Source organism: Colletotrichum destructivum, chromosome 3 (assembly GCF_034447905.1).
Source record: "Colletotrichum destructivum chromosome 3, complete sequence".
Classification (NCBI taxonomy): domain Eukaryota; kingdom Fungi; phylum Ascomycota; class Sordariomycetes; order Glomerellales; family Glomerellaceae; genus Colletotrichum; species Colletotrichum destructivum.
The window spans coordinates 4,137,486-4,163,105 of NC_085898.1; the positions used below are offsets into that span (position 1 = coordinate 4,137,486).

The 25,620-nt window shown below is 54.9% G+C and overlaps 8 protein-coding genes across 8 annotated transcripts; 4 read left to right on the forward strand and 4 right to left on the reverse strand.

The window, feature by feature from the left end:
• Nucleotides 1–242: 242 nt before the first annotated feature.
• Nucleotides 243–1,545, reverse strand: CDEST_05346 (Putative ribosomal protein uL11). Its single transcript, XM_062921505.1, has 2 exons — nt 1,256–1,545; nt 243–1,132 (listed from the first exon to the last, which is right to left on the reverse strand). Exons 1-2 carry the CDS (start codon nt 1,385–1,387, stop codon nt 797–799), a joined length of 468 nt encoding a protein of 155 aa, XP_062777556.1. The 5' UTR covers nt 1,388–1,545; the 3' UTR covers nt 243–796.
• Nucleotides 1,546–1,699: 154 nt separating this feature from the next.
• On the forward strand, nt 1,700–3,360 carry CDEST_05347 (Putative svf1-like protein). The gene is made up of 4 exons (XM_062921506.1): nt 1,700–1,888; nt 1,951–2,166; nt 2,242–3,043; nt 3,102–3,360. The coding sequence occupies exons 1-4, from the start codon at nt 1,866–1,868 to the stop codon at nt 3,204–3,206; spliced, it is 1,146 nt and encodes a 381-aa protein (XP_062777557.1). The 5' UTR covers nt 1,700–1,865; the 3' UTR covers nt 3,207–3,360.
• A 408-nt stretch (nt 3,361–3,768) lies between these two features.
• Nucleotides 3,769–5,523, forward strand: CDEST_05348 (Putative histone H4, histone-fold). Its single transcript, XM_062921507.1, has 6 exons — nt 3,769–4,010; nt 4,077–4,108; nt 4,196–4,211; nt 4,487–4,574; nt 4,641–4,703; nt 4,769–5,523. The coding sequence occupies exons 1-6, from the start codon at nt 3,886–3,888 to the stop codon at nt 4,868–4,870; spliced, it is 426 nt and encodes a 141-aa protein (XP_062777558.1). The 5' UTR covers nt 3,769–3,885; the 3' UTR covers nt 4,871–5,523.
• On the reverse strand, nt 5,522–7,643 carry CDEST_05349 (uncharacterized protein). The gene is made up of 2 exons (XM_062921508.1): nt 7,481–7,643; nt 5,522–6,913 (listed from the first exon to the last, which is right to left on the reverse strand). Exons 1-2 carry the CDS (start codon nt 7,593–7,595, stop codon nt 6,015–6,017), a joined length of 1,014 nt encoding a protein of 337 aa, XP_062777559.1. The 5' UTR covers nt 7,596–7,643; the 3' UTR covers nt 5,522–6,014.
• Nucleotides 7,644–9,758: 2,115 nt separating this feature from the next.
• Nucleotides 9,759–10,432, reverse strand: CDEST_05350 (uncharacterized protein; the record flags this gene model as incomplete). Its single annotated transcript, XM_062921509.1, has 1 exon — nt 9,759–10,432. The coding sequence occupies one exon, from the start codon at nt 10,430–10,432 to the stop codon at nt 10,040–10,042; it is 393 nt and encodes a 130-aa protein (XP_062777560.1). The 3' UTR covers nt 9,759–10,039.
• A 932-nt stretch (nt 10,433–11,364) lies between these two features.
• CDEST_05351 (uncharacterized protein) lies at nt 11,365–11,586 on the reverse strand (the record flags this gene model as incomplete). Its single annotated transcript, XM_062921510.1, has 1 exon — nt 11,365–11,586. The coding sequence occupies one exon, from the start codon at nt 11,584–11,586 to the stop codon at nt 11,365–11,367; it is 222 nt and encodes a 73-aa protein (XP_062777561.1).
• A 4,346-nt stretch (nt 11,587–15,932) lies between these two features.
• CDEST_05352 (uncharacterized protein) lies at nt 15,933–19,818 on the forward strand. The gene is made up of 4 exons (XM_062921511.1): nt 15,933–16,246; nt 16,326–18,010; nt 18,061–18,335; nt 18,387–19,818. The coding sequence occupies exons 1-4, from the start codon at nt 16,059–16,061 to the stop codon at nt 19,146–19,148; spliced, it is 2,910 nt and encodes a 969-aa protein (XP_062777562.1). The 5' UTR covers nt 15,933–16,058; the 3' UTR covers nt 19,149–19,818.
• Nucleotides 19,819–21,753: 1,935 nt separating this feature from the next.
• On the forward strand, nt 21,754–23,937 carry CDEST_05353 (uncharacterized protein; the record flags this gene model as incomplete). Its single annotated transcript, XM_062921512.1, has 1 exon — nt 21,754–23,937. One exon carries the CDS (start codon nt 21,754–21,756, stop codon nt 23,935–23,937), a length of 2,184 nt encoding a protein of 727 aa, XP_062777563.1.
• Nucleotides 23,938–25,620: the final 1,683 nt, after the last annotated feature.

Below are 25,620 nucleotides of genomic sequence, written 5' to 3' on the forward strand. Positions count from 1 at the left end.
CTAGTCTTTTCAGCACTGGCACCTAGATACTAACAGCATACTGATACGATACTGTGTAGATGCAGCTCCAGTTAGAGTATGGACGTGCAAGCTTCTTGCTCAAATCGGCACCCCTGTCGATCTCGATTGCGAAGCTTTCTCAGACTTGACCAGTTCTTCTCCACTGATGCGCTGGCCTTTGCCGCTTGCAACTCGGGGTTGAACTCGCTTCGCTGACCCAACCTCTCACTTTGATTCGGCGCGGCACGATTGAGACTTTCTCCCAATCAACCCTTCTCGGCCCGGAGAATCCAAGCTCCAGGCCGACCCGGCTCTACGCATTTCCACGAGCATCGCGTTTACTTTTCGTCATGGTGTACTTGGCTCTCTGACGTCTCTGGCATCGGCCAGTCCGCTAGCTCGCTTTAATCGCCCGCAGACGGCCGCTGACCACCAGCTGTCTCGCGCAAGCGACTAAGGTGAGAACAGACTTCATCTCAAACCAAGACCGTGTTCTCAACGTCACTGCCCCGTTGGAACTTCTGGGGCGCATGATGCATCTCTCGTGGTCTGCCATGTTCCGATCACGCGACGCTAGTGCACCAACGTTTGTGCCATACTCTGCCTGTTGGCTTAGCGGTTGGAATTCTGATCGTACAAACACCTCCTGCCATTCTGTCCCTGCCTCTACCCCTTCCAATTATAGTAATCAAAGGCGCTCTTTTTCGTTTGACATGGTATACAAGTGGATACGTTCCGCGCCTGACTCCGGTTTTATACGTGGTTGACAATCGACTTTCGTAGGACGGGTGCTCTCTCATGGCACGACGTTGATGCCAATCGACTTGGCCTGGAAGATGATAGACCGGCAGAGCGACTCCAGGCTCAGTCCCGACAGACGCATTTCAGTTTGTTTAATCTTGGCAATTTCGTAGACGTGCTTCAAGCTGACCGTTCCGACCGTCTCTTTTCCGGGGTTGCTCGCACCCTTCCGCTTGCCTTTGTTCCCCGGGGGCACCTCGGCGGCGTTGAGGAGTAGCCACGACGTGTGAGGCGTGCGAATTTCGAAATGGAATGATCGGTCACCTCGGACGGTAACTCTACAAGGCGTCGGCGTGCCAGGGTTGATGTGCGCCGTTCTTGCATTGAACTCCTACGGCGAGCAGAGACGTATGAGCATTGATCTCGACCATGGCATAATCGCGCCCCCTTAAAAGCACAGATGTTGGGCATATGGTGGTATGTGTTGATCGGGGTGTCCAGGGAGAAGTCTCACCTTGCAAAAGTCCATCGATTTGACACCCTTGCTACCCAGCGCTGGACCAACGGGTGGACTTGGGCTCGCCTGGCCGGCGCCCACGATGAGCTTGACGACCTGGTCGGCCATAGTCGCTCCTCTTTTCGACATGATCGCGAGTTGCAAAAGACTTGAGTTACTGTTGTTACCGGGAGGGTGATCAAGGGCGAGTGGTAAGCAGGTATATGCGCCGTGGGTAGTAGTAGGTAGTAGGGTCGACAGCTTCGCTCAATCGGATGCTCAATGTTCGGAGGTGGAAAATTTAGGAGCCTTAATGCACTAGCCACGCGCTAAACGTCCAAGCAACCGGGATGCTCGGGGAACGCAGGACCCACCCTGGTCGCCTTAGCCACAGTTTCACCGTCATTGGGTCGTGGGATGACCCCTCGGCCCCTCCGCTGGATCTTGTTTGGGGGCGGTCAACTCAACATCCGCTCTCATCTGGGTTTTCCTCTTAAGACCGCATCGAGAAGCTTGTTTTCGCTGTTCATTGCAAAGACTTGCTACTCTTCTACTGCCGAAATACCGACTCACAACCTAACCTATCCGCTCCTTTTCGTCCATCTCCCTCCCGAGTCCTGTCTTCAACATGTTCAAGTGGGCGCAACAAAAGTAAAGCGTCTGCTGCCGTCCTCTCTTGCGTCTGCCAAGGCTAATCTATCTAATCATTTCAGGCTCGCCGATGTGGCGGGTACCCAGGAGCCGATTTACGGCCCAACAGCCATCAGATCCGTTGCCGAGGAGGCCAAGACAACCACACACACCGAGACCACCAAGGATGACCTGAAATGGATCGCGGCCGACTCGACTTCGGTCGAGACGCAGAGCTTCTACTTGATGGGCGACAACGGACATCTTGGACTGGCTCAGGTCATCTACAGCAATGTCGGGTACGGGACAGACTCTGCCCCATGGTGGCCACTGATGTTGTCTTCTGTCACGCTAACCTTTTTGCCCTGACGCAGAGGCATCCGCACGACTTGCCAGTTCAACGCCAAGATTTTCTATCCCGGGAAGTCGAAGCCCACTGTCTGGGAGACCACACAGCTCGAACACTACGAGGTCAGCGATGACCGCATGTCCTTCTACGCCGACGACTGCGCCGTCGAGCTGTCCGAGGACGGCACCTACTACACGATCAAGAGCATGAACTCAGAGAACGCGATTGTCAATCTCAAGGTCACTCGCACCGCACCAGGATTTCACGCTGGCAAGACGGGCAAGACGCTGTTCGGTACCGACCTAGCAAAGCCTTGGGGAACCATGCGCCACGCCTTTTGGCCGCGATGCGTCGTCGAGGGCACCATTACCACCAAGGACGGCCCCGTTGACTTCACCGGCCGCGCGTTTTACGTCTACGCGCTGCAGGGCATGAAGCCTCACCACGCGGCGGCCAAGTGGAACTTTGTCGACTTCCAGGGCCCCAACTTCTCGGCTGTCATGATGGAGTACACCACGCCGCCCTCATATGGTTCGACGGTCGTAAGCGTTGGCGGCATCGCGAAGGATGGCGAGATGATCTACGGCGGCGTTACCCAGACAGCCGCGCACACCAAAGTGAAGAACGACGCTCTCAACGAGTGGCCCGAGCCCGAAGAGGTCAAGTTCACGTGGTCCGGCAAGGACAAGGACGGCAAGGCTGTCGATGCCATCATCGAGGGCCCCTTAGGAGAGCGTCTTGACAGAGTGGACGTTTTGGCCGAGGTTCCAGGCTTCGTCAAGAAGATAGTAGCGGGCACAGCGGGCACCAAGCCTTACATCTACCAGGTGAGCTATATATTGTCGTGTCATTTGCTGTACGCGCTGTACTAACACCAATCCGCAGTATTGTCCGACAAAGACTAAACTTACTTTGAAGCTCAAGATTGGAGATGAGGAAATATCCGAGGAGGGTCTCTGCTTCAGCGAGGCCACTTTTATCTCCGCATAGATATGGGTAATGAAGCGACGACTGTGACTTCTTGGGTAGACGTTGATGGTGTGGTTAGGCGTTCTGATGGGGCTCTCTGGTCACTCGCTCCTTGGTTACGCGCATATTTGTTCCATAACAATGTTCTAATACAATTAAACACTTTCCATGTTCTGATTAAACTGCCCATTTATCTATATGTACGTGGCAGAGCCGTGTCTGTACTCTCGACTGCCATCGAATCTGTACCCGGGGAACCCCAAAGACCCTGACCCCAGTGCCAAAGTTCCGTGTTGAAACAAGACATCTGACAGGCAGAGAGACGGCGTCCCTTTGACTGAATCGTGATGGTTCAGGGGGTTATACAGTGTCTGCCTCGGGTGCTCACGGTGTTTCTGCACGGGGCAGCCAAACGAGCACAGTCCAACTTGATGGCAAGGACCTTCAAGAAGCTTAACAGGATGCCTAGGTACGGGGTGTGCGTCTTCCAGAGAGGTCGTGTTTGCAGCAAGCCCCGCTCGGTCCCCACCACCTTCCTTCCATTCCTAAGATACGTTCCCATGCTTCTCTCAACCCATCAACGCCTCGACTAGCGCTCCTCCACTTCCTACGCCAAAGCTCACTAACAGCCAGGCGGAACAGCGTGCTACACGACTACAGTAACATCTCCATTTCCCAACCAACTGCGCGATCATCCAAAATGCCGCCCATGATCCCCTCGCGCGGCGGTCCCAGCGCGGCCAAACGAGGCATGGCGTCCAGAGTGCCCATGGGAGGCAAGTCCAAGACTATTCTTCCCGGCGCGGCAGGTGCTAAGCGACACCGGTAAGTATTTGCTCACCTGTTGCTGTTCATTCTTAAAGGGAATGTAGTCACTGACCTGGAGAGTAGTAAAATTCAAAAAGACTGCATCAAGGGCATCAGTAAGTTCTACTACCACTCTGCACCAAAACACAAATACCTGTGTATAGAGAAGAGAGAGCCGCGCTAATCTAACGCATTTCGCACAGCGAAGCCCGCCATTCGGTATGTATTACTGATGCTTTCATATCAAGCTCTTGACGGGTTTCACTCTACCTATGCCCCCATCAAGGCGAACCATCTTTTTCTTCGGCAGAAATCGAGGGAGACTCAAGTTCTTCCATCTTCCCTTCATCACGATATCACCCGGGCTTCATCGCCCATCTTGGCGTTCTCATTTACCCACCTCGTTGTTGTCTCGCTACACCTTAGCCCGACCGCTCTCACTTATCCACGATCTTAGCCTAACACAAACAATGCTAACACTCAATGTCGCACAGCCGTCTCGCCCGTCGCGGTGGTGTCAAGCGTATCTCTGCGACGATCTACGATGAGGCACGCGGTGCGCTTAAGTCATGGCTTGAAGCAGTAAGTCTCAACCTCTATGACCAATCCCCCCCACTATACTACGCGAGACTTTAACACTCATCATAGGTTCTCAGCGACTGTATCACGTACACTGAACATCGTGGGGCCAAGACAATCACAATCCACGATGTAAGTTTGCATTCAAACCCACACGCTCCTGGCTATTCAGTGTCCCGGTTTTAACCCATCCACAGGTACTGCACGCTCTCAGACGTAGAGGCACTCCGATTTACGGTTTTGACCCGGATACTTGGGTCGACCCGAAGAGCCGCAAGGCGGCGGTGAAACATGACTGAGCGCCGTCGTCCGTAACGAGAAACGTGTCACGACCCAATATCGTTGTTCTGGAGTAATTATATCCTGTTTTCGTTTTTTTCATCACCCACGATACCGCCTGTTTGTCAGGTTATGTTTGGCGTTCTAGGTCAGGCAAGTAAGGCCAAAAAAAAAATCCTTTCACAAACTGCGTTGCTTTTCAAAGCCCGTCCTTGGGAAGAGGACTAAACTCGATTGTGGGTATCCGCGACGGGTTGGGATAGGGATCGGTCACCGCCGGGACTCGGCTACCACGACGGGTGCATCACTAACCCGAGAGCGTCTTGCACGAGAGCGTCGAGCAAGGATGAACGGAAAGACGATGGAAGTCCTCTGGGCAACGGAACTCCATCGGGGGGGAGGGCTTACGTGTTACGGACAGACAGGAGAGTCTCGCCCGCGGTGTCAGCAAGCAGAGTATTTGGGACCGGCTCGGACAAATCACGGACGGCATAAAACATGCTATGCTAGTTGAAGGGAGGGCTCGATGAGTAGATGGCAATTTTGAGTGAACGTGTCCCGAAACTCTTCAATGTTAAGATTGCCGAGGACACTCAAAGAGAGATAGCAGCTAAGAGCAAACATCAAACATTGAACACCGCTACACAAGATGCAAAATGCAGATTGCGAACAAAGGGGCAAACGGATCGAGCCGATGCGCCAAAACAGAGGGATTCAATTAGGCAAACCGAGAAAGGGGTACCTTTGACCACATTCCCTGTTGCCGCGTCTCCGGTGGTATCTTGAATATGCACAATATCGCGCACGAAGCGCCGGGTTCCGTCTACCTCACTCCTCCGCTCTATACATATGGCCAAATGGATAAATAAATAAGCAAAACACCGTCAATAACCGTAATAACGAGGGGTATCGTTTGAAGTGCAGATCAAAAGAAATCAGGGATGAAGCCACCAAGAAACACGACCCTGCGAGGGGAGCGCCAGCCGGCATGTCCACATAGGTTCTGGGGTATAACTGTTCCATCCGCCGCCGCGGCCGTCTGGCCATTGCAACCGCTTCGCAGACAAGACCTGCAACACAAAAAGGAACATAGAAAAATCAAAACATGTACCATACTGGCCAAAGGCCAGATTCGAGGAATCATCCTAGACAGAGGAAGAAGCTTCACCTCTTCTTCTTGGTCATCTCCCGCTCGGCCAACACGGCGTCCAGCGTCTTGGCGGCCCAGCGCTCGCGCTTCCTGAACGTGCCGTTGAAGAACTCGGGCAGGACCATCTGACTGTTGGCGTGCTCCATGGCGAATCCGACCTCGGCGTCCTTGCCACAGCGCTCGCGGGTGATGCGGACGGCCTCGTCGAGCATGTCGGCGCCGACGCCCTTGCCGCGGTAGCGGAGCTTGGTCGTCCAGGCGCGGATGATTCCCTTGCCGCCGCGGAAGCTGCCGGCCTTGTTCCGGCGCTTGCTGCTGAAGGTCGTCGCCGCCAGAGGGCTCGCCGGCTCGAGATGCAAAACGAGGGCGCCGATGATCTCGGAGCCGAACCGGGTGCCGAGCACGAGATCCTCCTCGCCGGGAGAGGCGTCTGGGTGGGGCCGGATGAAGGACCATGATATCTGCTCAGCAAGGGGCAGGTAGCCACTTGTCACCCAGCGGATGGCCAAGAGGTAGGCCATGATGACGCCGCTGAGAAGGGTGAGCGCCATGCCGATGTCGCGCTGACGGCCATAGGAGTACTGGTAGGCGACGCCGAGAGCCAGCGCAAGGCCCGCCATGGGGACGGGGTGAAAGACGAGTGCGTAGGCTGCCTGTTGGCGTTGCTGGGCAATGGAGTCGGCGACGAGGTGCAGCGCTTCGGCCTTGTCCTCACGGGTGGAGAGTATCTCGAGCGACAGCGGAGGAATGTCGTCGAGAGGTTCGAGCGTGTGAGAAGATGCCAATGGAGATGGCGCCGCGGGTCGGTGGCTGTTGTGGGCAGCACCGGTGGGCTGAAGCACGGGGGTGTTGGTGTTGGACGACATGGCCGAGGGGTTCAAGACCAAGTTGGCGCGTAGAAAGGTGAAGAAAGCTGGACGACTGTCAGAAAAAGTGACGTCAAAGTTGTGTGTCGACAAAGACAAGTAAGAGACGGTGAATAGGATGCGGGTGAGCGTAGGTTGTGTGAGTTGTGACAAACAGGATGAAAAGCTTGTCAATATTTCAGATGAGATGTGCAGGTTTTCCACATCCACAAACGTCTACTTCTGGACTGGTCTGGATCACTGAGAAGCCGATAGCCGTGGCCGTGGTGGAAACTTTCGGCGCTTTTGACGCAGGCCCCACGCACAGAAGCACTCGGAAGAAACTTCCAAACGGCCTGCCGGAGCGTTGAACGGCCCTGGGCGCCGATGAAGACGTGTTGTGGCTATGCGGCGGCTCAAGTGTGTCGAGGAGAGATATCGGGTTGAGGTATGTGCCAAGACACAGAACAGAGTAAGAGATGTTGAAGAACGAGTGGCCCAGGACGAGGGGGGATGGGAAAGAACTGCAAAGCAAAGCAGAGCAAATAAAGATAAAATATTCAGAAAGAAGAAAAAAACGAAGAGAAACTGCTGTTGTTGTGGAATGGAAAATAAAGGACGCCATGTCTTCTTACCTGCGCTTGTCTTGATGGCCGGAACGGCATGGTTGAAGGTGTCGGTTAGAGCATTGTGAGAGTGCCAGTTGCTCACGTTGAGCTCGCGGATGCCCATGTGGTGATGCGACTCCATATTATTGGTTCGTTGGTTCTGTCGGGTCGATCCAATTGGGAGGGTTTCCTCTAATGCTGGGGGGCTCGGGGTACTAGGGAACAACGCTTCGCCAGTTACAGATGCTGTAATTGCTGCGAGAACGGCCGCTAACGGGTTGACAATGACGCCGGCTCGATTGGCTGCAGCAAGCGGGGGGGGAGAGAAAGGTTGGGTGTGGTTAGCTTCTTAGTGGTAGCAGCTGGCGACAGACGATAAGCGCCGGGCTCAAGACGGATGCTAGTCTCGTGAGGTGTGCGTGTGTGAAGACTGATGAGTGAGAGAGTGAGACCCTGTCGCCGTAAGAGGGGCAGAACATGGATCGATGGTTCGTCTATATAACCTCCAGGAAGCTCGTCTAGACAGACTCCCAAGAATGCGTAGCGGGACGTGGACCACGCTGGTCTTTGAGGGTGGCTGGAATTCGCAAGGGTACAATCGTGCGATGACTCCCGTTGCGTTAAGCCGTTTTGCTTTTATTAGTAGGCAGTTACCGCCGGTAAGGTTGGTCTGGTCGGGTCTGTGTCTCTTGGTCTTGGACTTGTCTGTTGGCTCTGCCGGCCGCCGTTGGACTTGCACACGGACTGGTAGATGTATCGCCCACGCACCCGTCGTCGGGGATCCCGTCCCAAGTTGCAGATATGGCTCAAGAACGGCGGGGTGGAACGAGAACCGTATAAGAGAAGAAGAAGAAGAAGAACCTAAGGCTGAAGCAAAAAGGATTAAGCAGAGGGTAAGAGGGGTTGGGTTCCGTGAGCCCTACGTCCTGCAGGCTGGGAGTACCAATCAATATATGGGAAATTGTAACCAGACAGAAAAGAAAACGAAATAAAAAAGGCTTGGGACTTAAAAATCTGCAGACAAGAGCGAAAATTTTTGAAGAGTGGGTGGACTTTGGTTAAGTAGGAGTGGTAGGCCTGGGCTGGACGGTCCGGGGAGATGATGAGCATGGGATGGGCATGGATGGGGACGGGGAGAAGGAAAAAGGGAAAAAAGACACAAGATTGTTGTCGTGTGCGCTTGCGAATGGGAACCTCCTTCAAACCAACGTCGAAACGAAGGTACCTCCGCCGCTAGCTACGGCACAGCGAGGCCACTTTGGCTACTTTGGGTGACAAGAATCCCCTTTTCATTCAGCTCGAGCCAGGGGGGGAGACATCTTGTTGGGGTTTTCTTTTGGTTTTCTTTTGTACTGTTGTTTTATCTTTCCGCCTGGAAACCCCCCATTATCCATGTGTGTATTTGTGATGTATCCGTCTCGATGCGCTGGTTTTTGTTGGTGGCTTGACGCATGTGGGCGAGCTAGTGTAGTGTAGATGTGAGGTGTGTTTCTACCATATCAACCCTATTATCCGCACTATCCATCCGTATCATCGGATCGGCTGGCACACTGCCCAGCTGCTTCTCCCCTCTCCAGGCTCCCCTTGCCTGTCTATCTGTTTCCTGAGTTGATGCCAGTGTGAGAGATACAAAGGGACGCGCGAACATACGCAAAACACACAGACACACAGACACACCCACCACCCCGGCAAGGCGCTTTGAGCCCTGGCGACAGTGACGGCGACAGCGACAGCGATAGCGCCAATGTCGCGTGTGTGCTGCCGCTGATGAGCGGTGGGAAGGATGCCGCCGCAGCAACAGGCTCCCAGGCTACATACATGCTGCTACTGCAAGAAGCAGGGCAAATCCGCACCCGCCGCCGTCTTGCAGATGGATTTTTTTTGGTGAGGGTCTCTCTTGGAGCTCTGCCGCCGTGTCATTGGAGCTTTCCCAGCTTCTGACACGCTTGATAAGGCGGCACCGCGACCACGCCAATCATGCTGGAGGGGTCCGCCGCCAAGGCTTGTCAAGCCCAAACCAGGCCAGCATCTGCCATCGTCTGGGACCAACGGACGGGGTTCTTGGCCCGGATAGTGGGTGGTGGTGGGGGCAACTGCACACTTACAGCGAGTCTGTGACCTTGCCCAGACTTCCAAGGGGTGGTGGGGGGTCCGCTGCGTTCCATGGAGTTGGAGGTGTCCAGTGACTCCAGCTCAGTCGTGCAGTCCATCCAGTTCCGTCCTCGTCCGCGACGTGATCCGATGCATCATGGCTGTGACTTCTTCCTTCACTTCTCTCATACCTGGTCGTCGACTCCGGTTCCCCGTCGATTGGGATGGCCCAGACCCAGCAATTCTCTATTGGGGGTTTTTGGTGTCTTGTCTATCCGCGATTGTTGGCGTCGCCATTGGTTTCGCAGATTCGTCAGTCGCTGCGGTTTCACCCCCCACCCTCCGGCATTGTCTTCGTGGACGAAGCACCCGTCGATGCACAGGCCATGCATTGCGTACGAAGCAGGTTGCTTTATCATCTTCCAACAAGACGTGAGGTGAGGTGTCGTATCTCTGGTATTCGTATCAGACTTCTCGCAACACCCACCCTTCCACTCACCCCCCTCGGCAGACACCTGGGTGATGGGTGGTGACATCGGCGAAGGCCATGTGTATCTGGGTAGATTCTGCAAGATGCTGTGTCTCTGGCGTCACCCCTAGGTCTTGGACTGTTGTCTGTGGTGGTTGGGTGTTGGGGGGCAGAGGCGTCATTGGGGTGGGATGAATTGGATCGGATTGGACTACATATCTTGGGACAGATAGCGAGTAGGCCTGGCCGGCTGGCAGCAGCGGCTGGTCCGGCCGGCGAGCAGATGAGCAAGTCACTTGAGCCAGAATCTGGCGAACCGGGCAATGGTACGAGTAAGGCAAGGTGCAGCGTTGGGCCAGGCGTCCAAGAAGTTGTTGGTCCTTTCCTGGCGGTGATATCCGTACTGCTGCTGTTGTCATCCAAGTTCCGAGGCGAGGTGTGCCCCCTTCGTCTTCGTTCGTATTCGTCCATGAGAAACACGGAGGGCGCTGATTCAGAGTCTACCGTTATTTACTTTTCGTATCGTACCTACTTTGCCTCGGATCGACTGTCAAACGTCGACGATGACGAAAGCCGTTGAGGGATGATGGCGGGGAAGAGACTTCAAATAAATTGAGACGATGACCGAATACACGGTACAATAAACCAGAGGGCGAGAGTCAATATCGACATCCATCCATGTCATGCCATGCCATCCCATCCTACAGATGCCTGACCGCCCTACCCGGTGATGAGCTCCCCCCCCCCCCCCTCTTCGCGACTGCCACCCGCTCTTGTGAGTCTCGCTTCAAGAACCACATCCGATCCCCCAGAAAGAGTTCCACCAACAGCTCCAGCAATATCCTTGCAAGTGTAAAGGCGTCGCCCGCTGCCGTCAATCTGCCGTACGGCTAATGCCGATAACACCGGGTCAACGAAGAGAGCCTGTCGGCGACGGTGTCTCATAAAGATGCGACGCTGCGAGCTGCAAGCCGCGACTAGAAGCAAAGCAAGATAAGAAGCCCTGCACGGTGACGTTGGAATCGGCCTTGCAATACCAATGAAAGGTAGAACAAGTGTGATAAGGTTCGTGGCATCAGAACCGTCATCGGGCACGGCGATAAATCACTTTAAGTTGGCCTGTGGCATTCGTTCTTTTGTTCGGTAGATCCGTCTCATCGTGCGTGGGTTTGCCGAAACGACGTGCACCATAGACATGACTTCGAACTTTCCGTCACCCCATGCAACATACGCATGCTTCACGTAGAAACAAATGAAAGAATTGCTCCAAGACTCGCGCCCGGCTTCATAATCAATTGCACACTAATTCGTCTTAGATGCCAGTGACGCGGGCCGGCAAAAACGTGGTCTGTCATAGAATCCAAGACTCGGAAATGGCTCGGCAGGTGGCCCCGGCCGGCGTCACAAAGTCGCCCTTGGTGTACAGACCGGAACGGAGCTTGAGCGTACCGTTGACCATGACACCCGCCGTCGGGGCCACGAACGGCGGCGGCACCGTCGTGCCAGGGCCGTTGGAGCTTTGGGAACTTGCTGACCATGGTGAGAACGCTGCCTCCCGGCCCGGCGCTGACATCTGTAGTCCTGACGGTCGTAATCGACGTGCCCGGCGGCATGCTCAGTCCTGAGGTCGCTCTAGGGGTCGTCGTGGTCGTGGTCGAGGACGACTACGAAGAAAAGCCGCTGACAATGGCACCGTTCTGGCAAGTCGATGCTGCACGCCCCGAAGCGTCAGCTGCGAGCTGTTATCACATGCACGGTTTGAAAGTCGCCTCGCGTATCACGCACCTACTACGGGGCCAAGCCTTACAGGGTTGCAGTTCGGCGGGTAGGCCTCGGCCGGGTTAACAAACATCCAAAGACCTGACCGCTGGTGTCCTGGCAGAACCCGGCCCTGCCGCCGAAAAGGCTCGGGTTTGACTACGCGAGCTCGCCGCTATTCAGCGAGAAAGTAACGGTGATGCTGTCCGGCGGGCTGATGGGGCGGAGCGGGATAAAGAACGTGCCACGGTTTCACCGAGACGACCGCGTCTGCGACACTCAGCTGACCGGCGAAGCTCAGGGTGAAACTGGACGCCACATTGCAGTTGCCTGTGACTGGAGGGCCAGGATCGGTGTCGATGAATCCACCCGCGACCTGACGCTTGCAGTGGCCGTTGGCGAACGCAGCGGGGATCGACGGTAGCGGAACGCCGTTGCCAGCGAAAGCAACCCGTGTCGTACGTGTCAGGGATGGCGCTTGCGTGAGTAACCATCGAGAGGGATGCGGCAGCTAGCTCTACAGCCTTCTTAATCCAGACCATGTTGGAAACGACCAAGAAAATATGAAAAGCCGGCCTTTACTTCAAGGGGGTTTTCGGTACTATATCAGGCGAATCATCAAGTGCCGGTTGCCATCGGGCGGATTATCAGAGGGGAGCTGAAGGACGGCCGGCACCTTGGCGGGTTGCCAGAGACAGCGCGCGGACGAGATATGTCGTCCTGTTTGCCTATTGTCCTTCCCACTAGTTCGGTTGGAGATCTGCTTGCGTTGGAATGTGGGAAATCATATTTCCTATCCAGCAAGCAGGTGCTAAATGGTCACAGAGAGTGGCATTCCTCCACGTCGATACTGGGGGAATGACGCAGCGACCAATCTCAGCTTTATGGAAAAGTCGAGAGCTTTGAAGACTGGAGACTTCACCGTGTATCACTGATCAAAATTTTGGGAATTCGCTTTACATTTCTCTTAGCAGTGTGGTTTCTACCAGTCGACACCATGTCTCTGCTTGAAGATAAATGCCAGACACACTGTAGCGATGAACGGTCTGGTGCGACTCATTGTCAATTGGTGAATGCGACTGTTCACAGTCAAATGCCCGAGATGAGAAGCAGCGCCACTAGATGAGTCCTGCGACCACATAAACGGGACCAGTACAGGAATCCAGGTATTTTGGCAAGGCATGCTGGGAGGACATGACCCAGAAACATCCATAAACCTGAAATGTCGAACAGCCTAGATCCAGTCATTGCTGACAACTTCAGACTTATGCCTCGGATCGAGGCCAGATTCAGACACTGACAGCTCTTGGTCTGGACGGTACCGTCGACGTGTTATTGGTCCCGGCCTTGAGTGTGTCATTGGCTGACGAACTCGGCGATAACTACCAACAGTGTCAAGAACGGCATTCGGGCCACCCGTAGAATCAACGGTTAATCGGTGACATGGATACGGCGAGGTCACAAGCCTAGCTAGCTAGTAAGCAGTACTGGGTCAACGGCATCCTATCGTTTCGTTCTCGCAAATAAAATCCAGAAGAGAAATCGGGATCGTCTGCGGCCTGCTAATGTCCTCTACCTGATGCTAGACCCAGTCGATAGGCGTTTCTGTAACACACTTTTGCAAGCGGGAATGGGCTAAAACAAATCCCCGCATAACCCAGCCCCTGATGGACACTCCGGAGGGGGCTTAACAGTCGAGCAGGGGTGTTTCTGCTGCCCCAAAGTCGGTCCAAGACTCCCATTCGCCCCAAGCAACTGGTTCGTAACCATGCGAGCATGACACGATATGCAGGCGCTACCGAGGTGGAGAGAAGACTGGTGGACAGATGGGCCGCTGTAGCCGCATATCACGACGGTGTCTTTGAGCCCTCCCCCCCTTCCCTCTGGGACAGCATCGCGGCTTCTCGACTCGGCAACGATGTAGAAGGCGGGGTGCCCATATTCTCTTTGTTGCCGTTTATGTACAATGCCTGGTTGGGTTGCGTCAGCACGCAACATGAATCCCTAGCATGGGGTGCTCGGAACGCACAAAGTCGCCTGGCCGCGACGATCCGCCCACGCGCCGAATATCTGAAACAGTGGGTAAGGAGTTTGCAGCGCGTATGCTACTGTGCCTTTGGAGGTCGTCTCCCCAAAGAAAGCCCCTCTTTCTCTGTTTGGCCTGAATTGGAGCAGCTCCGTGCTGCTTGTGCCAAGTAGAATGCTCGAATGGATTGCATGTCGAAAAAAGGAATCCGTACATAGCCCGACCTCATCCCGAATGGGCCGAAATTGATCGTCTAGACGCCCCTCAAACATGCCGTGGCCCGTCCGTCGCGGACACACGACACCGGCAGAAGCCCAGGCGAGAGACTCGGATTTGCAGAAGGCGAATTGGTCGGCGAGATCAGCCGGGAGTTGTCGCTGTCCTGGGCCACTAGGGGGCAAGACATTTGAGGAGAGCCGATGAGGCGCTGGGGTTCTACATGGCTCCCGGCCGAAGCGGTAAGCCGTTGTTTTCTACACAAGGAACTATCCAGACTGGAGCTTCAGACAGGGCAGACGGCGATCAGGTATCTCCTTGTCAGCGGTGACAGATGCGTCAACATTCAGAGAGCAGTGTTCAAGGTTGATTGGTTTGGGCGAGCGGTAAGGCGGACCTGTGACCCCTGATCGCCTGTTGGTGCTGTCGTCGACGACCAGATGGACTGCTGTTGGTCGGATCAGGATCAGGGTCCTGGCATGAGCCAGATGGCAAGCCAATCCTGGGTCTTGGGGCGCCGGCGGTAAAATTGACGACGGAAAGCGTCGCGTCGTCTTGAGCGACTCCTTTGGTTATCGTGATGAGAATCGCCACAAGCAAACGGGTTGGTGTTGGCTGAAAGAAAGATTACAGAGTGCTGGTCGCCGTGGGGAGTTCTAAGTACTTGGATGGGTGCAGGAGTATTTATTGCAAAGACCCTGAAGCTGTACACGATTTGTGCAATTGTCCTTCTTCTCGATCCCTCTCTCGCTTTCTCGATCTCGGACTAAGAAACACCGTCTCCCACAGAGAGTTTTTCGTAGGTTGTAGCAGCGACTTCTTCTCCCTGCCAAATATTTGTGTTTACTGTACCCGTCTCAAAGTGATTAAGCTACATAGGCTTTCCACCGCTTAAACTATTTGATTGCCTTTCTTCAGGCCCCAGGAAGCACACCATCGCTTGTCGAAGTTTTCCGATGGAGCGACAAAGCGTGGATAGAGGATCAGTTCAACATCGACAAATGATCCGAGTTAGTGCATTGTTGTTTAGTTTTTGTCGCAGCCCCGTGCTCGTGTTCAGCAGCCAGGTTCAAAGTGCTAAGCCTTAGCAACCCCGGCACTTCATACCGTGACACTGCCCAGCCCAGGACTTTCTCCCCTGCGGCGCAACGAGGTCGGACGCTAAAATGCTACTTCGGCATGGAGATTGCGGAAAGCCTCGATCCCGCCTTTCGACTGCTTGCGTCAGTGTCTCCAAGGCGGAAGGCAAGGCGGTCTCCAGCATCAAAACATCGCCGGGTGCCTGAATTGGTTACCCTCACCTCACACGGCAGCGCGTCTAGCCGATGTGGCGGCTCGTCTTCCACTCACCCACCAGTCCCGAGTCCAGCTCGTCCGTGTCAGATGGAGAATGTATTGGCCGAGTGTGCCTTGCTTACTGCCTCGACAAGACCACGGCGTGATTGGTCTGACATCAATGCTGCACATACACCGGCTGCCGCAAGACACTCGACTCGACTCGCTCGGTTTGCTTCTTCTTAGGCCGATCTTCACGACATTCGAGTTCACTTCAACAGATGCTGGCGAGCGGTAAAGTTGGCGTATTGTGGTCGGACCTCTTTGCTCTTGAAAAATACACGGCAAAAAGGACGGAGGATGACGACGGAACGTAGCTACATGTCACTGCCACCACATTTCCCGCTTACCTCACCTTAACACACCTTGACGCCGAGGGGCCTCTCCACACCGGATGTCTCTTTCCCCTCTCTTTGACCAAGACCAACAAAGCTGGCAGGCTGGGCACACAGCCCAGTCGCATGCACGCACAGCACCTGCCGGGGGGGTGAGGCCGCCATTTTCAGCCAGTCCCAACCCGCCGTTCAAGTCCTAGGGGATGCTGCCGAGTCCTGGATTCTAGGACATCCCTCTTGCAGGATTCATTCACCTCATGGTCAAATAAATCAAAAATGGGTGGCGGATCAGTCCTTGTTTGGTCCACGCTTCACTGACCGTTGCTTTCCTTTGCCATCGTGTCTCCAATTCAGGCTCTGGGCCCTGGCAGCACCATGGAGTCGAAACTCTCGCTGTTGACCTTCGGGGATGACCGCCGTTCGCTGAACCAGAGTCCTTCAGCCCTACGAGCTCTCACTTCATCCCGCCTCAGTCGGACACGACCACGACGAGACTCTTGCTCCACGAGTTCATCATCCTCAACCCGCTCCTCCATTGACTCCACCGGCTCATCCTCATGCGTGTAAGTCTGTTGTGCTTAAACTTTGGGTGCATATCTGGCCGTTATAGTGTAGATCTCGAGCTCGAAGCTAACGTCGCAGCACTCGCACCGTCACCCCGGACCAATGTGCACTGCACAGGTTCATTGTCTGGGCCGCCGTCCAGCGCAACACCTCCCAGAAAATGACAGCGGCTGATCGTCTCGAATGTCCGCTACTGCGCTGCCGCAAGAGGTTTCCGAATCACGAGACCATGTTGAGGCACCTGTACGCATGCGACCAGCTCTTTACTGGCGAGTACTGGTGTTATGAATGTGGAAAGGCCGAGAAGTTCAACGACGGGAAGTGCAAACGCTGCCTCGGCCACCCGGGAAAGAGACGTAGGATCATGTCCGTTGCGAAGAACTTCTTCTCCTCGTTAGGGCAACGGTCGAAAACCAACCATGTGTCAGACATCGACATGAAGGATGTATCCGACATCGCCGTCCTTCCACCACCCAGCTATGATTCTTGCATTCAACCTCAACAAGTTGAGCTATCCTCGTGCACCGAAATCTTGGAGATTGACTCCGTCGAGGTGCCTCTTCCAACACCGATGGATGTCCATCGTTGCATCTTGGAGAGCGAGCCCGCGGTATCATTGGCCATGGGGGCGGCAGGCCTGGAGTCGACCGTGCCCGTGTTGCCTGACCCATCGTTCGACTGGCCTTTGCAGAACTGCCTCTATACAAATGACAGTATCATGGGCAAATCCGACCGGCCATCGCTGTCTCTACACACCTACGGTCTCGAACAGCATCGGAAACAGCACCAACCCACTGCCCGAACTAAAAATCTCTCCCCCAGCAATTCGCTCAGATCGAACGCCAGTACCGACACGACAGCTAGTTACCTCGTCTCGCCTGCTTCTGCTTTCAGTGGTGCTTGGACGACCGCCGAGACTAGCCTCACTTCGCCGACCTCTGATGGCAGCTCGGGGGGACTACTCTCCCGAGGCTGCTCCAATGCGAGTCGCTACTCAAACTACAGCATGCCGTCGCATGCCTTCATCTCGGAACTGCCAGCAGACGATATCATGCTCCAGCCGCTTCCTACGTTTCTCCCGGACGACTTGAACTGCGACCAACAGCTCCCACTTCTGGAAAGTTCAGATGCGGCACTTCGCCCGAACGAGAACGGCGCGGTCGCCCCTGAACAGATGTCTGACGCTTCGGGTCTGGTGATAGCAACAGACACGGCCATCCCTGCCCATGCTGTCGATGCCAACTCTCTTGTCGGATCAGCGTGGGACACGCTAAAGACCCATATCACTTCATCCCTAAGAAAACTGCGGCACCTAACCCACAATCCTCTTGTGGGACAATTGCAAAGCATATCATTACAGGAAATAGCCAACAGGGGCCTCTCTGTGCTCAAGGTTCTGCTTGAGGGTGGCCGTTCGACTAGCAGCGTTGACATGCTCTGCTTCATCCACGTTACCTACTCGCTTTCTCTCATTGTGCACGAAGACGACGCGCGCAACCGTTCAAAGCAGCTCTTTGCGCAAGCCTTCTATTACAGTAATTGGCTAGCTGCAGGGGAGCGAACAGATTATGCCGAAGTGGCGTCTGCGATCTGGCAGCCATTGGATCTGTCGCTCGGTGAATTGGACGAACTGATATCAGAGCGAGATGGGCGTGTATCTCTGACGCCACCAAGTCTGAAAGGCAAGGAGTCAGCCTCTCCCCCTTCTGGAAATCAATTGAAAAGGGACATTTTGTTGGAAGTGGCGCGCTTCTTCTTGGACGGTAAGTCGTACACGCCGCTCATATTGTTTGCCGCTGATTCAGGAGACCAGAGCTGGAACACGCCGTCTTGCCTAGCAAGAATCTTGAGTCGACCGAGGTCCTCAGCTCTATGCTATGGACAAAACACTCTGTGGATACTACCGACAGTTCGACCCTAAACAGACACCTCGCTGCCAGTTTTAGAACGTGGCGGTGCGAGATTCGCCGCGATTTCAGTCATGCTGAGAACCTTGATCCGAACATAAAGCGGATTCAGATGCGCATCGACAATGGAAGCATTCGTAGCGCAAGGAGGGCGGAGTTGGAGCTGATGCAGGCGGGCAAGGTAAGTCTTGCGGAAGGCTATTTCACCGTATGGTACTGACACTGTTGGCAGGGATGCGTGTCAATGCAAGAATACTTCGACAGCTACGTCCCCAAGGTAAGAGAGCTGTCTGACTGTTTCTACCACCAGCACTTGCTAGAGGAGATGCAACGGACATCGTACCATGTAAACGGTGTTGATCTCGCCCGAACCATCTTTTCCGGTATCTGGGAAAAGGAGGCGATCAAGCACGCCAAACAGGGTACCGCCAATGTGGGTGGCGAGGCGGCCCTCGAAGAATTCATCAGAAACACAACAACAGCGCTCGATGACCCGTGGGAGAGTTTTCTCCTGGCGCCGGAGGATCCGCTTGTCATGCCGACGCCCCTGCCTGACACTCAGCGGGCGATGAATGACGCGGAACTCGCGAACGCTATCTCGCTATTCTACGAGACCGGCGAGAGCTCCACGAAGGAGATTTTGCAGACGTCGCTCACACCAACCAACTTTTGTACCGCGCCGCCCGAAGAGTCTGTGCAAGCGTCTCTTAGTAGCACGGGGCAGAAGTTGGAGGTGAAGGCTAGCGATTGTTGCGAGATTTGCGGATACCAACCAAAGGGCGACCCCCAGTGGTTCAAGGGCAGCATGGCGAAACATAAGAAGCTGCAGCACTCAATGGCGCCTCCCAAGATCTACCGGTGTCCGTACCCCGGCTGCACGAGCCAGTACAAGCATCGACCGGATAACCTGAAGCAGCACCAGCAAGACAAGGGCCATTTTGTGGACGGACCAACGGAGCGGAGGCCTAGCAAGAGGAAGAAGAGAAACGAGTGATATACATGTCGACTCCCTGTCGCATGAGGGCTCTTGGATATAGAACGTGTGGTGAAATTATATTTTGGCGCATAAAGGTGGAGCAAAAGATACCATGTTGCATTGTGGAAGCTTCGTAGTAGGGAAGTCATAAGACAATCAGGTCTTGCCAGTCTAGGGAAGAATCATTGTAGTATACGGGGAATGATCATAATCAAGAGTGATGGATGGTGCTGGATTCAGCGCCGATGGAACCAGTGTTCAGCTATCATCATGCTGGAAGAAGCGAAGGTCGACCTTACCTAGTTTCCTCATCCCCAAACGTGTTGATGGAACTGATAGTCATGACACGTCGCACTGGTGACGAGGCTTTGCATGCCGGACTTGAATTAAAGAGTTATACATACATGCCTGCAAGTGCCTGCAAGAGTAAGATAGGCAAGCTGGCTGTAGCATCCTACCATATCAAACCCAGCCTATATGCCTTTAAATAACTGAATGTTAACATGTGGAATATGAACTATGATAAAGTTTATGTTGGACCACAACAGTGGCCCGATTTGTGAGGTTGAATAGTCTCGCGAACATCTGGTAGGTGGGTAGGGGTGTGCCTTTGGAGTATCTCGGTGAAGTCGGTGTAGACTCAAGTGTGTGGCAGGGATACGACCTGGTCAAGCGAGGCGGAGGACCCCCCCCCCCCCCCCCCCCCCCCTCCCCACCAAAAAAAGCACCCCGAGGCACAGACAGGCCATTCAGCTCCTGAAGGGGGGGGGGGGGGGAGTGGTAGGGCTGATTTGCGGGCTCCAGGGGGAGCTTGATGCTGTAGCTGTAGCAAGCCGTCAGAAACCCGGGTACGATGGTATGCGTAGATGCAGTGTGAATCGTATCGCTCGACGTAGATGGGTACAATGATAAGGAGCAACGGCGGCGGCGACTCGCGAGTTTGGCTCGAATTTCCAATACCGCGAGCAAAGATGACGATAGACAATGTTAACGTCGGATGCCGTCAGGCGAGTATTCCTTGAGGGTTCGGCGAGGGGGGAGGACGGGACCTGAGGGTGAGGTACAATGGGAGGGGGGTGTGTCCTGAGACCCCCCCCCCCGGGGAGCTGGTTGTAGGCGACAGGAAAGGTACCTGCACGGGAAGGTGGTACAAGCGCAACCTAACCAACATGACAGCGCGCTGGAGGCCCAGGAGTGCGAATAGAAAAAGGCATGCAAGTCGAGCAAGTTGCTGTCAATGTCAAAAGTCTCCAAGTTCGACCTCGAACCTGCGCCGTCGGGACGTCTAACCAACGTCGAATGTGACTTGTGACTGGTGCCCCCTCAGCCGCACGTTCTTTTGTCGTGTTGGTAGAAAGATGTCAGCGGGTGGTTCGGGTCGTGATAAATGATTAGTGGCGGGCGTCGCAAATGTGTGTATCCCTTTGACAAGCCTCAAATTTGCCGATAAAACCAGAATGGACAGAATAGAAAAACCCACTTTAACATGGGTATTTCATCTTCTGTTCACTCTCCCTCTCTCTCCCTCTCGATTGTTATCAGTTTCTTCGGCCATCTCCATGGGCCGAGCGCGTGCTTGATTGACAATCCGATGTTTCTCGTCTGCTCATGTTTCCCCTCCACACTGGAATCGAAACACGTTGCCTTTGCGACCTGTTGTTATTGCTGCTACTACTACTGCTGCTGCGCGTTTTTACGCGCTGAATTTGGGGGGGGCGGTTGCTAAAAAAAAGCCGGCGCAGTCAGCAACAATGGGAAACCCGGCCTGAAAGACGGGGCGAGGACGTCGGTGACATCACTCTCTCCCTAGCTGAACAATGATCACGTGCCGTCCGTTTCGGCTTAGGCGGCAGTCCTCAGGCCGCTTTACCCCCTCCCTCACCTCACTTCCAATGAGTCTGGACCCCCTTTTTTTCTTGTCTTTCGCCCCAAGTGCAGTGAGGTTTGAGAGCGCCCCAAAGAATAGGCCCGCGCCACAGAAAATTTCTCCCTTCAGGCCAGTGTCCTCCTTTCGTCCCCCCCCCCCCCCCATCCCTCCCCTTCCCTTCCGACCCCCCTCCCTCGCCTTTTTTTTTTTTTTTTTTTTTTTGCTTCCTTGCTCAGGCTCTGACTTTCGCTCCTCTGGCCCGTCCACGTCCGCGTCCCTCGCAGCCCCCATCCGCCCAGGTCTCTTCCATGTCCGCCTTCTCTTCCTCGCACACCACTCGCATGTTTGCTCTCCCCCTTCTTTTTCGTGCACACCTCCCAGAACCCACACACACTCCACGCCTCTCCCTCCCCCCAATCCCATTATCGACACCCCCAGACCACATTCAAGGGTTCGTTTGTTGCATCCTTTTGAGCATCTCGGGGATTTGCTTCACGATAGCGGAGGCTCAACGACTTCGAGGTAACGACTTCGACGTCGACGCCCACGCTCACGCCCCGCGCTGAGCCTTTTCCGAATTGCCGTCCTCGAGAGTTTTCTCGACTTTCGCCGTCGCCGCCGCCGCCGCCGCCGCCGCCCAGCGTCCCCCTCACCCTCACACACACGTCCGACCTCAAACAGACCCTGTCCTTTCTTCCCCTTCTCTCGCCCTTCTCTCCTTTGAACCGTCGACGATTTTTTCCTTTCCTCGACAAGATGTCGAGTCTGGGGCAGCCGGGTCACAGCAGCCATCCCGGCCTTGCCTTTCCCCAGCCAGGCATTCGACGCAGCCACGGCGGCCCAGGCTTCCCGCCTCTACACGCGAATCCCGCCCAGCAGAAACCATCACCGGGCCCTCATAACGCGTCGCCTTACCAACAAGCATACACTCCTCAACAGCCTCCTCAGGCTCAGTATCCCCATCATCTCTTCCAGACCCCTACCCCCGTCAATGGCAACGTCAACGCGAACTCGCGCCCGACGAGTCACGTTCCCAATGCCGCCGCCCTTGGCCGTCAGAGGGTGCCTCCCCAGAGGCAGCAAATGCCCCAAAACGCGCCTTCCATGTTTCTTCCTCTGGGCAACCAGCAAGGTATTGGGCAGCAGCAGGCCCTCGGGCAACAACAGAGTCTAGGACAACCGCAGGGTCTCGGAGCCCAGCAGAGCCTCGGCCATCAACAGAGCCTCGCTCAGCAGCAGGGCCTCGGTCAACACCAAGGCCTTGGACAGCAGCAGGCTCTGGGCCAGCAGCAAAGCTTGAGTCAACAGCAGGGCCTTGGACAACAGCAAGGCTTGGGCCAGCAGCATCAGCACCAGCAACATCAACATCAACAGCATCAGGCGCACCAACAACAACACCAACATCAGCACCAGCAGCACCAGCAGCAGCAGCAGCAGCAGCAACAGCATCAGCAGCAGCACCAGCAGCAGCAACAGCATCAGCAGCAGCATCAGCAGCAGCATCAGCAACAGCAGCAGCAGCAGCAGCAGCAGCAACAGCAACAACAACAGCAGCAGCAGCATCAACAGCAGACTCTGGGCCAACAGCAGACGCTTAGCCAGCAGCAGCAAAATCTCGCGCAGCAACACCAGCAGCAGACCCTAACTCAACAACAAAAACTGAATCAACAACACAGTCTTCACCAGCAACAACAGAACTTGAATCAGCAGCAAATCAAGAACGAACCGATCCTCTCCCACCAGGCCCAGGCACAGCCTCAACCCCAACCCCAGCAGACTCTGTCCCAGCCTACCCCTCCCGCGGTACAGCAGCAACTCCCGCAGGCTCCTCAAGTCCAGCAGATACAGCAGGTTCCGCAACAAGTTCAGCAAGTCCAGCAGGCTCAACAAGTGCCGCAGGCCTCCCCAGTTCAGCAGCAGGTGCAGCAGCCAGCCCAGCCTCGGCCTGAGACGCCAGCCCAGGCTAGCGAGCACCATGGGGACAGCATGGAAGTTGAAACCTTGGCCGAGGGTGACGACTCCCTCGAGCCCAAGATGCTCGACGGGACGCCTTTCGTTCCTAGGACACCCATGGGGGAGATGATGTCCGCACCTCCGGAGGGAGGCAGTTTCCCGACCCTCGAGGCGGTCCACAAGAGTGTTCTCGCGTATTGCACATCGGTTGGCTACGCGATTGTCATCGGGCGCTCCAAGAAGACGGTTCCTGGCCTCAAGAAGGTTCTGTTTGTGTGCGACAGAGCGGGCAAGCCGCCGAGTCGCGTCAGCCCGGAATTCCGCAAGCGCAAGACATCGTCGCGCAAATGCGACTGCCAATTCGGTTTCTTTGCCATTGAGCAGCGAACCCAGTGGACGATCCGATACCGACCCGACCCGCAGCATCTGCAGCACAACCACGGGCCGAGCGAAAGCCCGCTGCTCCACCCAGCCGCTCGCAAGCTAGACAGCAAGATGGTCGCCGCCGTCAAGGCTCTCAAAGAGAATGGTGAGCCGACAAAGACCACACCACGAGAAAGAGCAGCCGCTGACTCTTCGACAGGGGTTAGTGTGAACGAGACACTGGAAATACTCCAAAACGAAAACCCTCACGTTCCCCTACTTCCCCGCGACATCTACAACGCCCGGGCTGCGATCAACCGGAATCCACAAAAGGTGGCCACTGGCCTGGCCGAAAACCGACCAGCGATCTACAGCAAACCACACCCCACGGCTGAAGAGCGCATTCGGGCGGATCTGAGGAAGGAACTCGCCAAAGCCCGCGAGGAGTTTGACAAGTTCAAGGAGGACAAGCAAAAGGAGGTGGAAGAGCTGAAGAAGAAGCTTGTCGAGAAGGACCAAATCATTGAGAGGTTCGAGATGTTCATCGACATATGCAACCAGCGTGTCATGGTCCAACGAGAAAGGCTCGGCGGCCCTGAGGGGGCCGGCAACAACGGCACTTGAAGGGGATTCGGAGGGTTCAGTTCAGAGAGGGCGTTGTTGCATGGCGGAAACGGAACTGGGAGTCGGATTTGAGGTTGGGCTTGTACGATGCTTTCTTTTCTACGTAGCGGAAGCATGGCCGTTGGGCAGTTGGGAGGGCGAGGCAGGATTGGATCTGGTGTTTTATTTTGGTCGGAGTCGATTTTTGGTCGTGTGTCAAGGTCCCCTTAGAGCTCGGGGCCAAAAGGTCGTTATTTGTATGTTCTTGGAGGTCTGGGATTGCATTGGGCGGGTTTTAGCACCAGCAAATATCGCGAACATGACTAAAGCAAGCATTCAACTTTGATCTTTTCACGCGTCGTTTGCAACAGCAGCACTTCGTGACGAGGCTTCCTTTCCAAGTTATATCTGTACTAACTTTGAGAAGCGCGTGAAGCGTGTCTCGACGGTATTCGACGTTAGGCGAGGCCAGGCCGGTGCGGCAAATGAACGGTGCCATTCCATCGGTACTGAGCTTCAACATTAGGAAGTTAACTATTCTGTACTTGGCGGGGCGAGGGGCCGCGATTAAACACCTTGGGTACCTAGGTAGGTCCAAGGTACCTAAGTCAACAGGCGATTGTGAGAGCAATTTCGGGGCCCAAGGATGGCGGGAACGAGCGTCGGTTCTAGCAGATTGGATGACCTGTTCTGGTGTAAGCTAGGGTCATCTAAACAGCCGAGGCTTGAAAAGCTCACACGCGGCCCGCGGCGAACAGGGTGAGTGAGTAGGGATTAGAAATGGCAGCTTGCTTTATCCATGACTGCCTGGTTTGAATGTGACAGAGCTGAAGACAAGTTACTTATTACAGAGTAAGACATCAGCATGTGAGAGAAGAAATGCAGTCCCATGTTTCTACGACACCTCTCCAGCATGTTGAAGGTTGGCGGGTTGCTTTTCCTGGAGTCTGATTGGCTGATGAAGTCACATATTGAGCTACCTTAGCTTTCAACATGCCCGAGGAAGGGTACCTAGGGGAAGAGAAAGCAGCATACGATGTCCAGTAGCAAACCCCCCTAAAATTGAAAGGGGGGGGATGACAAAAAGTAGCTCAATCCATGCACATGGCTCTATGCACAGGGGAGGGATCGTGATACAACAACATTGTACGAATGTAATTATGCCTGATGCAGATGGACAGACGGGATGAAGACTAAGAGGGGGGATTGGGAGGAGCCAAAGGGACTTACTTGACAGCGTGTCTGAGCTCCTCTCACTGCTCCTCTATCCAGCATTGCCAGCTATGCCATGCCAGCACAGAAAAGAAGAAAGGTTCCATAATGGAGGTACCTACATTTGATTTGATGTGACTGAGTACCTGTAAAGGGCTTCAACCAATCAATCAGACGGGCCCGTGAGTCCTTAGTGGGACTGATGTGCTTCCCGCCGCGCAGCTCCAGCGTGGCCAGCGAAGCCTCCCTAACACATGCCCTTCGCGACAAGGGTCCTGCCTGGTCGCGTAAAACCTGCAGACTTCTGACAAGAGTGGACACATGTATACTCTTCACTGTTTTTTGCGCTTGGTGTACATTAATTACTCACCGTGCTTGCTACTGCAAGATGCGAGGGCGACGTGAAAAAGTGGAACCGCGTCCAAGTCAACGGTCCGGGGGTTGTCTGGAAAGTCAACATTGCAGATTATCCGTATCGTACCTACCTGCTAC

Coding starts and splice junctions, on each gene's coding strand:
- CDEST_05347 (XM_062921506.1), top strand. CDS start 1,866: ATGTTCAAGTGGGCGCAACAAAA. Junction 1,889..1,950: donor TTCAAGTGGGCGCAACAAAA/GTAAAGCGTCTG, acceptor TAATCATTTCAG/GCTCGCCGATGTGGCGGGTA. Junction 2,167..2,241: donor GTCATCTACAGCAATGTCGG/GTACGGGACAGA, acceptor GCCCTGACGCAG/AGGCATCCGCACGACTTGCC.
- CDEST_05348 (XM_062921507.1), top strand. CDS start 3,886: ATGCCGCCCATGATCCCCTCGCGCGGCGGTCCCAGCGCGGCCAAACGA. Junction 4,011..4,076: donor GCAGGTGCTAAGCGACACCG/GTAAGTATTTGC, acceptor CCTGGAGAGTAG/TAAAATTCAAAAAGACTGCA. Junction 4,704..4,768: donor AGACAATCACAATCCACGAT/GTAAGTTTGCAT, acceptor ACCCATCCACAG/GTACTGCACGCTCTCAGACG.
- CDEST_05349 (XM_062921508.1), bottom strand. CDS start 7,595: ATGGAGTCGCATCACCACATGGGCATCCGCGAGCTCAACGTGAGCAAC. Junction 6,914..7,480: donor GGCCATCAAGACAAGCGCAG/GTAAGAAGACAT, acceptor ACAGTCGTCCAG/CTTTCTTCACCTTTCTACGC.
- CDEST_05352 (XM_062921511.1), top strand. CDS start 16,059: ATGGAGTCGAAACTCTCGCTGTTGACCTTCGGGGATGACCGCCGTTCG. Junction 18,011..18,060: donor GGCGCGCTTCTTCTTGGACG/GTAAGTCGTACA, acceptor TCAGGAGACCAG/AGCTGGAACACGCCGTCTTG. Junction 18,336..18,386: donor AGCTGATGCAGGCGGGCAAG/GTAAGTCTTGCG, acceptor CACTGTTGGCAG/GGATGCGTGTCAATGCAAGA.
- CDEST_05346 (XM_062921505.1), bottom strand. CDS start 1,387: ATGTCGAAAAGAGGAGCGACTATGGCCGACCAGGTCGTCAAGCTCATC. Junction 1,133..1,255: donor AATCGATGGACTTTTGCAAG/GTGAGACTTCTC, acceptor TGCTCGCCGTAG/GAGTTCAATGCAAGAACGGC.